Source organism: Numenius arquata, chromosome 2, assembly GCF_964106895.1.
Source record: "Numenius arquata chromosome 2, bNumArq3.hap1.1, whole genome shotgun sequence".
NCBI lineage: Eukaryota > Metazoa > Chordata > Aves > Charadriiformes > Scolopacidae > Numenius > Numenius arquata.
This window is the reverse complement of record NC_133577.1, coordinates 19,283,702-19,295,523: the sequence shown is the minus strand read 5'-3', so window position 1 is coordinate 19,295,523 and position 11,822 is coordinate 19,283,702. Positions and strand designations below refer to the sequence as shown.

Below are 11,822 nucleotides of genomic sequence, written 5' to 3'. Positions count from 1 at the left end.
CTTTTCACAAAGAGATGTTCATTAGTTTTTCAGCTTTGATGGATTCCAGCACCTGAATCCTGTGCCAAACAAAGAGAAGAATCCCTTGAGCAAAGCTCCATTCTCTTTTCAGACGATAATCTCAAGATGTCAGAAAACCTTTCTGTGGATATTTCAGTGTTCTCTTTAATTAATAGTCTTTTCTTTCTTTCTAATATTCTCTTTAGTAGACACATCACTGTGGGGTTTTACAAGCTTCAGCCTTGGTATAAGCAATTCCTGATAAGCAGGTGGACTGTAGAACTGGGCAAAGATTTATGAGACCTAACACACAAGCTCAGCAATGTCAGCAGCCTTGAGTCTGTTTCTTCATTTATCTGTTTGCTTTCCTTGTCATGCTTTGCTCAAAATGCCATGTCTTTACGTTAATGTTGTCACAGTGTGATCTGTCTGCAACAAAAGCACAGTGGAGACCTACACTTAAGTAGAATTTCCAGGTAGAAGTAGTGAACAGAAACAACATAAATGTAAGCAGAATGAGCCTGGACATAATCTGATTCATTTACTTAACAATTTGGGGGTATTTCAGTGATGTGGGACAGATGAGATGCAATCTTTCCTTAAAAAACAAGCAGGACTGCTGTAAACTTCTCTTTCCTCATAATTCTAAGAGAGTGCACTTTAGAAGAGCTTGCGTGTTAAGAGAGGTGAATAAGATTTAAGTTTTCCACTGGACAGTGTCATTCTTTTATCCTAATTCTTTTCCTGAAAGAAGTTGTAGATCATGGTATCTCCATTAGAGGTGCAGAGAAGCCCAAAGGACTTGCTGTCGCAGGCACAGTGACACTGGTTTGGGTTGCTCGGTGACAAGAGTCCTTCAGTAATAAAGTTGTTCAAATTGTATTATATAGTAAAAGAAGATCCATTGTCAGTCAGAATTTCACTAGTCTGTCTTGAATGATAAACATCAGAGTTTGTCCTTGAACCACGTTTCTTGTATTTCTTGTATCTCATGCACCATAGGTCCTTCATTATCTTCATGAAATAACTTCTGAACTTCACTCCAATAAATGCATAGAGGACAGGGTTCATGCAACAGTGTAAAAATGCTATGGCTTCAGTAGTGTATTTCACATAGGCTAGTATCTTCTCATTGTCACAGGATTTGCCTGTCTTGCCCATATTTATGGCTGTCACAAGAAGAACAATATTATAAGGTACCTGGCAAACTAGGAAAACAGCTACTATTAATATGATGACACGGATTGCTTTGTTTCTTTTGGAATTCTGAGCTTGTTGTAAGGATTTGACAATGAACGTATAGCAAAAAATCATGAATACGAAAGGTATAAAAAATCCAAATCCAACTTGTAGATACAGCAGCACTGATTTCAGTATTGTGCTTTCAGACATTCTGTCAAATCTCTGATCACAAATTTTTTTTTCATCTGTGAAGCCGTAACTTCCATTGTATAGAAAAGAGGGACTAGAGATTAAAATTGATGACACCCACACAGCCAAACAAATAAGTTTACTATATGCGAGCGTTCTTGCCCTGAGTTTAAATGACTTTGTTGCCTGTACGATAGCAATGTACCGGTCCACACTGATGAAGGCCAAAAGCAGCATTCCACAGCTGAAGTTGATTGCATAGATACCTCTGGTCATTTTGCAAATGAAATCACCGAAAATCCATTCATCAGCTGCATAATACACCGCCCACAGTGGGAGAGTGAGAACAAACAGTATGTCTGCTATGGCCATGTTGAGGAGGTACACATCCGTCATGGACTTGGTTCTCTCATATAAAGCAAAGGTCATCACTACGAAGATGTTACCAACCAGGCCGATAATGCAAATCAAGGAATACACAACTGGCAGAAATGCTTTTGTGAACTTCCTGACTTCCAACTTAGAACAAGGTCCTGTGATTAGAGAACCATAGTCTGAATTACATGGATAATCTGTGGTATAAAGATCTGTCTGTAAAAAAGAAGATCACCAGTTAACACATAGGCGTTAATCTCCACTTTCTATATAGAAGAAAGATGATATATAACAAAGTCAGACAAATACGAGATACTTTGGAAATCTTTTGAAAATTAGTATACAAGTATTATATGGCTGGCTGATTTGAAATGGAAGTGATGTTTTCTTTATTGTAACTGTAACACTTCTGTCCAGTCCTTCCCACCCCTCAGCTTCAAGCCTGTAACAAACTTATCTCAAGATAGTCCACATCAGTGTTTTTTCCTCCAACGCTACGTGTTTTACACTGTTTCCATCAACCACACACCCCAGTTACAAATGCATTTAACACTGCAGAGGAAACTTGTAATAACTAACTAGGGAATTTAATAAAATTTTAATTTAAATATGAACACATAGATAATCTTTTTGGATGCCCAAAGGTTTCCATCTTTAAGTACGTTATGCACAAAGGCCATAGTCTGGCATCACAGAAGACTCTAAAGAGTAAAAGTCTGAATTTGAAGTAGGGATCTAGGTTTCTTTTACCATCAAGGGAGGGGAACAAGCCTTTCTAGCATGTTCTACATGCCCCAAAATGATTACTTCTCTCCATTCAGCTAGACAGGCAATCCAGGATGAGAAGCCTGAGACACAGTTACCTGCACCACGGACACCAAACCTGTAGTTACACTAGGAGGGCGCAAACCCAATAAACAGTGTGGTTTGGCAGTGAACTCTGCTGTCAGAAACATCTCTTTGGCTAATCACTCCTGAGATTAGGACATTTGGACCAGCAGCCACAAAGAGTTGGGACTTCCAGATTTATTGCTTTATTGAGGTACTAATATAGTTTATCAAAGTACTTACAAAATTCATTTTGGCAGTACACTTCTCAGAAAAAAAAAATAACGTTGAGAACCTCAAAATACTTTCCCAAGAATTTCTGAAACAAAAATAAAGCAGATTAGATCGGGAAACCAGCACAAGAAATATGAACAAGTAGAAAAACGTGGCAATAAAACATTTATTCGAAGAAGAATCTCATCGCTTCAACTACATCAACAATCACAGGAGCATCTCAATAAATCACACATCTCTGCAGCCCAACGTGCAGTTGTGGGAAGAGCAAGGTTAGTATCACTAACATTAAGAACACAATCTTACATATGGAATGTTTATTCATAGAGTTAATAAACAATATATGAGAATATGTGATTCTTACTTCACATTGACTTTGCACCACAAAAAATTAGAGTAAATTAGATTTTACTTTCAGAAATTCTGAGTGACAATTGTAATTCGTGTATTGAAGGAAATGCGGAGCAAATAACCAACAGTACCTTAGTATATGCTGCGTAACAGTAATACAGCACTTTTATTTTATTTTTTTCACTCTGGCATCAGTGTGTCATCAGCACTTTTAACATCACATTACTTGCCCTTTTTTATTACACCGCTGAGGTAAAATAAGAGTGCCCGGACAATTGCTTCTTATAGCATAAAGGATATTACATAAAACATGAACAGACTGAGCACTAGTGTGATTTCGTCTTTGTTCGGTGCACAGATCTTTGTCTTATAGACTGCACTCTATGAAAATAATTTATTTTCTTTATCACTGGGATACCTAAGTATTTTTAAAATGGTAATTATTTAATTTGCACAACAACCTGTGGTGAGGAGGTATTATCTATAATTTTACAGGGAAGGAACCTGAGCACTGAGTTGTTACAAGTAAGCATCCACTTGAGATGTTCAGTTTGAGACACCTGTCCCCCCCTAACATCACTTTTAAGAGTGCTTAGCTTTATGAAGGACTTCAGTTATGTAAAGGATTCAGTCCCTTGACTTTCGTTGCAGCCAGGCTCAGACTTCTGCAAATCAGATCACAGAGTCTAAAGACACAGATAGATAAAATGGGGAACATGTCGTTGGTGGCCACATACACAAAGCTGGGGTTAAATGACTTGTTTAACCTCACACAGGAACCCATGGGCAGGAGATTTAGTTCCTTGGCATTCCCCTACATGAGTTCAGTCCTTTCTATTAGCTGCTCTGTGAGAACGGCACATACCAGCAATGCAGCAATTGCAGGGACTGGATGACATGAGGTCCCATATTTGCTAAGTCTGTGAATGGCAGCTTCATCTAGAGTTTCCCTGCTTTTTGTTAGTTGAGCTGCGCATGGGTCAACTTTAAGGCTAGACAAATAAATCCTTCCTGTTTGGAAATTACCTGAATTTTGAAAGAAAGAGAGAGACAGATAATCTGTAAAAGTGGGGCAGATGCAGCCCAGATATAACTGGTAAATTGGGGGAGGGAAAGGGCTGAACACTCTCCAAAAGCATAATGAGGATGAGACTCTCTATGACTCATGTGGGGAGGCTGGCTCTTGACAGAGGGCTGCAGATGAGTAAAGACCCATAATATATGATGTTGCTTAAGCATCACAGCTTCTCTGGCTTTTCTGCCCTTTAAATAAATCTTTAACCACCTCTCCAGCTTCCTCTGCTGACTCTTAAAAGCTGATTTTAAGAAGTTGCAAGAATATGACAGCCTGAAAGCCCTTGAACACCTTCTGAAGCAAGTTTGAAGCATCTCTCAGAAGTGCAAGGATGTATAAGGCAAGCAGGTAAATTGTACAGTTCACCTGGGGCTATAGTGCCCTAGCCCACCTTTGAGGAACTCTAGTCTCCATCTGCTGCTTTACCCTCCTCTGACCCCATCCAGCCAGACGCCCTTGCTTGGTGTTTCAGTTACCTTTCGCACTTGGCTGCAACTACAGTAACTCTTCAGTTACACAGAACAGTAACGCTTCAGTGAGACAGAACTGAAGGGGTACCTGTCTAGGTTATTATTTTAGAAACTGTTATTTCATTGTTGCAAGAAAAATACCTTCCTAGGTATCTGTCATTCATACCTTTCTAGGACATACATGGTTAAAATATACAAACAGAGCCTGACAGCATGTGTTCTCTACAAAACAGTCACTCTTCATTCCACTTAGCCAAAGCCACTCTCAAACATTAGTATAGGACACACAGAAGGCAAAAGACACAGCGAAGGCAGAAGAAAGGGAGCATGGGTGTTTCCTACAGCCTGCAAGGAGGGCTAAGAAAAGACATCTCTTCAGTTAGCACTGAAGAGTCCTCAGAAAAGCTCAGCAGAAAGCCTGTAGGGAACAACAACTACTCATCATGGGAGAGCTTCGTGCTCTCCCCAATGCTACAGGAATTCGCAAAGGGACCACCAGCCACACATTTATTCAGAACACGACTTCTACTGTCCAGCAAAAGCTTCTTGAGGATGGTTTGTACGAGAGTGGTAGAGAAGGACTCAAACTGAAACCAGAATTGCAGAGATCAGATTTAGGACCTGATTTAAATCTCTTGAGCTGATTTCCTTCTCTGAATTTGAAACAGCATTCACTGAAGTTATTAAGAAGATGCATTTGCTGCAAAGCAAGTTGAATCAGAACTCCTATAAACACAATTTTCTTTTAAATTTAAATCTTTCCAACAGGATTTCAATAGGCAACTTTATAATTTATAATCCGCATATTTGTGGAGATATTTAGCATTAATACATTAGGTAATTACAAAAACTAAATTTCCATATACATAAGTGTGTGGGTGTTCTAACATTGCTTATATACTACATATGGGCACATGTCTATGCATGTGCACACAAACATACTTATGTTCTGAATATTAAATATATAAGCCTTGCATTTTTTAGCTTGCTATTTTTCCACTTTATCCATGTTATCATATTTCTTTTCACTACGAAAGCAATATGTGTGTACTCAAAACTAAGACTAAACTACAATCTGAAATACAAATACATTATTTGAGTTATACAAACAACAGACAATGGATAAAGAAAGACCTCAAGAAAAAGACAGATTTCTATAAGGAAAAAATTTCTCAGTGCTTGGAAGGAATCAATAAGTATTTTTTAAGCATTGCCCACCAATGTAAGTACACTCCTACTTATGTGTTCATTTTAATACATTCAACACACATATATACATTATAGATTAACTGTTTTATTTTAGTACTTACCAGATTTGAAAACTGCCTGAGGATCAGGTGAAAGAGGATGTGTGATTCTGTTACATTCTTTTGTGGCTACCTCAAGCACATTTACCATCAGTCTCTACAGGAGTACACTTTAATTCGAAAAACAAGAAATAACAGCATTAGCTAAAGGTACAGAGTTAAATTGAAATAATCACCACTTCCTCCTGACAAGCAATAACAATAATCTGCCTTTTTACGTAAAGGAAAATATTTAACCTTATCTGTGCTGGAAACATGCAAGATGGAGGAAAGTCATTTACTAATTAGGTTACCTATATAATGATACTAGTTTTTAAATAATCATGCTAGCATTAAAATAATAAAACATAGGGTGTTAATTGTTACTGTGCTCAGAATACATCCTGAATGATGGCCTATTTTTGTAAAGGGTGCACTTAATATCTCGGAGATGAGCAGTTTAATCATTAATCATTTAAACAAGATCACTTACAGTAGAACTGCAAAACTGAGACAAGAGTTAATTACCAAATTGACTAATAGCTCTTTTCTGAAGAAAAAAAAAAAAAATCTGGTATATGTCAAGGTGCACATTATCCAAATGTTTTGCCTGAACTGCTAACGCAAAATTTGCAAATGCCCAGGTAAAGAAGGAAAATGCAATTTTATTTGCCTGTTTGGCACAAACATTTGCTGTTTGTGTGCGTGCTGCTCAGGTCTGTTGTTAAAGTTATTTGGAACTAGACATGAACATATTTCATTTTATGATTCCTGAATTTTAAAAGCTATAAATGTTTCTCTTCCAGGCCTTAGTTTCTCATGACAACTTAAATGTTTGCATTAGCAGGAAAAGCAAAAACTAGTAAAAAAACCCTTCAGACTTCTTTTTTATTTTAGAAATTGTGTGTGTGAACATTCAGTTGCAGCTTGTGGTCTCATTAGAGACACCAGATGGCATTAATAGAGGCAGACTTGCAAGATATGATCAAATTAACAGAATGCTGGATCTAAAGAAATGCAGGGTGATAGATGTCTCACTCATTTTTTTTTTCAAAACTGAGCATATCAGAATAGCAGTCGCTCCTGAGCAGCTTAACTATGGTGCTGCTTTCCACTAACCATAACCAGTGAATGAAACAAAAACGCTGTATAGTGTCAAAATGTAACTTGGTAGATTTAAAGTATCGTGTCATAATGGTTCCTAATCATTTAAGCAGGCACATTTAATTTTCTTGATGGCTGATTTTCATAGGATCCAAGACCTTGACTTCAACTATGACAAAATCCCAACATATTTGCATAGAACAACACAGAGATACTTAAAAATCCTGAAATGCGAGTCTCATTTTTTTCCTATGTCTGTGTGTGTGTATGTGGACACAGTGCATATATGTTTTCATCGTTACTGCTAAAAAGCAATCTTCACTGTTTGATGCATATAGAGCAAAAAAAAAGTGTGAAATCTATATGGATTGTGACTAAAATAACTTCAGTAGACTCACTATAAAATTAATTTGACCTCCTTATTGCTGTTTGGACTAAACCATTCCCTGTCATCACAGCTCTGGGGAAGGTTATGATTAAATCCATAAAGTAGCTGAGCATTTGAAATACAGTTTAGCAATGTCCAATTACATGGAGAAAAGAAGATGTGTGAGCTTCAGTGCAGAGACAAGAGGTAAAGATAAAAGGCCAAGAGAAACAATTGTACCAGGTGACTAATATAATCTCCATTCTAAATTTCTATTGATAAATCAAACTAGCAGCTGTACTTAGAGGACCAGAGTGTAGCGATGGTCAAAAGATAGGTTCCTGAAAGCTGCAAGGATATTAAAGAACAAGTCATGAAGCAGATAGTCTTCTCCCCACATGTCTGCATCTGACCATCTTCAGAAGTAGGACACGAAATTGAATGGACCTTTGGTCTGTGGGACAATTCTTGTGTGCTTAGCAGCTGCCATGCTCAGCAATGTATCTTAACTGTCTGAAGCAGCCCAGATTTAGTAACTTGCAGCAGTTGCTGAAGGGCACCTATGTTTTAGTTGGCCTATTAAGATGAGCAAGGAGAGCCGAGCTGTTGGTCAATGTGAGAGGGCAGCACAGAGGCAGAGGTACAAGTAGCGAGGGTGCACGAGCAACTGTGTGGGAGACGGTGCTAAACAACTGCACTGTATTTCGTTTTCTACATTAAGATAATTGGCAAGACGCCCAGACCTTGTGAATCTTTCGAGACATCCTTAATCACAATAGTGAAGTACTTTTCACTATATTATTTATTTTGTAATTCCTAACAATTTCCATCATTAAAACCTCACAAGTTTTCAGTCCACCCTTATAACCTTTGCTAAGAGGGGCTTTAACTTTTTTTAAACTACATTTGTACTGTTTTGCTAAATCACTCTTATTTGCATGTCAAAATGTAGCAATGAAAATCATCCAATTAACTTGATTTAGGCTTAAGATGAGGCTCATAAGGAATTTTCTGGACTTTCTTGGAAAGAAAACACAAGCTGCATTTTTAAATCTCCCATGCCCCAAGCGCTGCAAGGAATAATACAGTTACTCTTGACAAGCTGAAGTGCAAATATTTTCTGTAATAACCTAGATCCTGTTTGTGGAGAAGCCACTTTCTGTCTAAATGCTGTCTGAAGCAAAACATGGATTCCTGCTCACAGTGTCTGACATTTTGAAACATGCTCTCGAATCCTGTTAAAAACAGCGAATACAGAGTAGGAACACATTCTACGTTGGTAAAGGAATTTGACAATATTTCATTGTGGGCCTTTTAAGTGCTTCTTTCTCATAACTCTGGGACTGAAGAGATGGATCTGCATCTTCCAAAGCAGACTTCATTACACAACAACAAACCTAGCCTGTGGCAGCCTTGTAAGCAGCAAATAATGAGTAACATAAGTAGAAATTCCCTGTGTATTACAAAAATGGATGTGACTTCAAATCACCAAGTCCATGATGATTGTAGTCCATATTCAAACAAGCGCTTCTGCTGCTACTAACGGCTTCCAGAACCTCTCTCAGACAACCACCTACTTTTGGAATACTAACAGATCAGCCTGTGAAGCAGCTGAATATTATCAACGCTATTTCATGGAATGAGAGTCATTATGAGATAAATCAGAATTTTCGTTTGTCCATTACAAAAACTACTGCTCATCTTGTTCCATATTCAGGTGTTTTCTAATTTAAATGTATCTCATGCTTTTAGTATATTCAATATTCAGCATGAATAGCAGTCTTTCAGAAGGAGAAGGATTCACCATGGAACGGTGAACGCCAAAGTTAATACAAGGTCCAATAACTTGTCCAACTTACCTTCTCAACACGTTTTCTTTTGACCCAGTTACAAAGCCCAGACAGCCCTCCTTGCAGATGCTTTGTGCTTCACCTTCACACTGTGGCAAGTGAAAAGGGTTTTTTCTTTGTAACACAACTACTTGAAAATCTGCATGTTATGCAAATGAAGCCCCCACATGTAGCTAGTTTTTGTTCATATGTTAGAGCTCTGAAAGGAAGTCTACTCTCGTTTAGCTAATATGGTTATTGTGGTTTCTCAAATCTCACCACATGTTAGTTTTCTGCCACCACTAATTAGGGAAAGAAAACATATTGAAAGATAAGGAAAACAAAACCAGCATCTGAGTTATTCCAAAATCCACGTTTCTTCTGGAATGACTCAGGATGTTGGTTTTTTTAAATCCTAAAAGAAAGGCAGCACATACACCCCACACTGTTCCATCTTGCTTTAACGTTCATTCGGTTAAATTTAGATCAGTCTAATCTGAGTCAAAAATCTACCCACCAGCTGCGGTTCTATGTCTCCATCATTCTTTCAGACTACAAAATGTAAACTATATATTTACATTTAGGTTGTTTATATTAGCCATTGATTTTTTTTTCACTTATTGTCAATTTCACTTATTGTCAAATTTTATTCACTTATTGTCAATTTTTCACTTATTGTCAATATTTTCCTATATTGTCAATACATTTTTTTCTCACTACTTCTTTCAAACTTTCCTTTTGTTTGCATCTGGCTTTTCACTCCCCATCACACATGGTTTTTATGGTTTTGGTATTTCTGTATTTAGTTTTATGTTCTCCCTATTTCTTTCTCTTTCTTTGTTCAGCTTTTCTAGATTTCTCTTATTTCCATCTCTTCTTGTCTTCAAAACTTCTCTCCAGCATTACATATTGTAGCACCACTTGCTTCCCCTTTGATCATTTTTTGTTCACATTTTCAGCCTCACTCCCACCTGATTCCGTCTACCCTCTTGTGTCAGACACCTCACACAGTATGAGGTGTCAGGGACTGAAATAATATGATCCCAGCACTGACATCCCTCCCACATCAACTGGCATCCATAAATGTTTTAATTTGACAGATCACCTCTGTCAAACCGGTTAGAAAAGACAGAGCCCTCCTAAGGCCTTCTGTGGGGTTTTTGCCACAGGATCAAATAGGGGTCAGGAAATTAAATGGATAAGGGTTATAAACACAGCACTTGGGAAGGAGAGGGACTGCATAATAAGTGTTTAGCTCTCACCCCTAGCCCAAGACATATGATTACATTTGTTAAACCTCACAATCCATCAGTTTTCTTCCACCAATGCACTTGATATTTAATTTGAAAATGGAGGGAGACTAAAAAAAATCGATGGGAAACAGTTTGCTGGTCATGTGAAAATGGTAAGCATTCAGAGGTGATTTCTCCTCACACTGAACATCATAGAATTTCTGAGGGAGGAGCACAGTCATACTCAGAGCACTCCTCTGCTTCACTGCAGCATCACTTCTTAGAACCAGCCGAGCTCCCAGCTGGCCTGGCTTCCAGAAAGAAGCATAAAGAGCACTAAGTGTATCCTCCCACTGATAATCACTGGCTTCAGAAAAGCTGGTTAAAAATACTTTATTTCCTTGGAGAAAACGTTGATGAAAACAAAAGTTTTAAATTAAAAGTGGTTGGATTTTTGATAGAAGCTTTTATAGCAAAAATGACAGTTTAGAAAAAGCACCAAGATGCACAGGTTATTTATGCTTTTATTCTCTTCTGTACTCTGAGTTTACCAATCAGACTACGTTTCCTAGCTTAGGATAGAGAAAGCAGGCAATACGTAATGTCATTCCACGGTCTAAGGTCTCACAGAAGCCTAGACAGGAAAAGGACTGGAATTCATAAGGAACAACAACTCCCATGAGACATTTAGGCAGAATTTTCCAATTAACAAATTTAAAATTTTCACCAAAATGTTTCTGGGATAACTAAAGGCATTCTGAAGGAAAAAAAATGCTTTATTGAAATCATGCTTTTTTCCACTGGGAAACAACTTGAGCAGACCATTTCCTATCAGTTATACTCCTTTAATTTAAGAACTTTTACCTGAATTATGTTGTATTTGGTCTGTTTCCTATTACTGCCTTTCAGCTGCTTATCTTAAAGAGACTTAAGAACCATTTCTGGTGAAAGCATCTCCCAAGGTTACAGTGATGAACAGAGTGATACAATCCTTGTATTGCCAAGGGGCAACTGGAAGAAGATGCCAGGGACTTGTAATCTCACTTATCTACCTTCTCTGCCCACAAGAAACCCTTCTATGGACCAGAAAATATATGTTTGTCCTGAAATCCCAAGGAAGAAAGTATAACATGAGTCCCAGTTCCTTATTCTCCACCACCTGCATGATGCTCTGTGTACCCAGATGTTTTCTTTTCCTGAGTGGGAAGAGATTGCTTTCATTGCACATGTCCTTTCTGAGGCCATGGAGGGGGAAACTGGCTTCCTTCCTGTGTCTCCCCTGCCCAGTGGAGACATATAT

At 38.0% G+C, this 11,822-nt stretch overlaps 1 protein-coding gene across 1 annotated transcript; it reads right to left on the bottom strand.

The window, feature by feature from the left end:
• Window positions 1–882: 882 nt before the first annotated feature.
• CCR6 (C-C motif chemokine receptor 6) lies at window positions 883–2,826 on the bottom strand. The gene is made up of 2 exons (XM_074144371.1): window positions 2,818–2,826; window positions 883–1,962 (listed from the first exon to the last, which is right to left on the bottom strand). The coding sequence occupies exons 1-2, from the start codon at window positions 2,824–2,826 to the stop codon at window positions 883–885; spliced, it is 1,089 nt and encodes a 362-aa protein (XP_074000472.1).
• Between the last annotated feature and the right edge of the window lie 8,996 nt (window positions 2,827–11,822).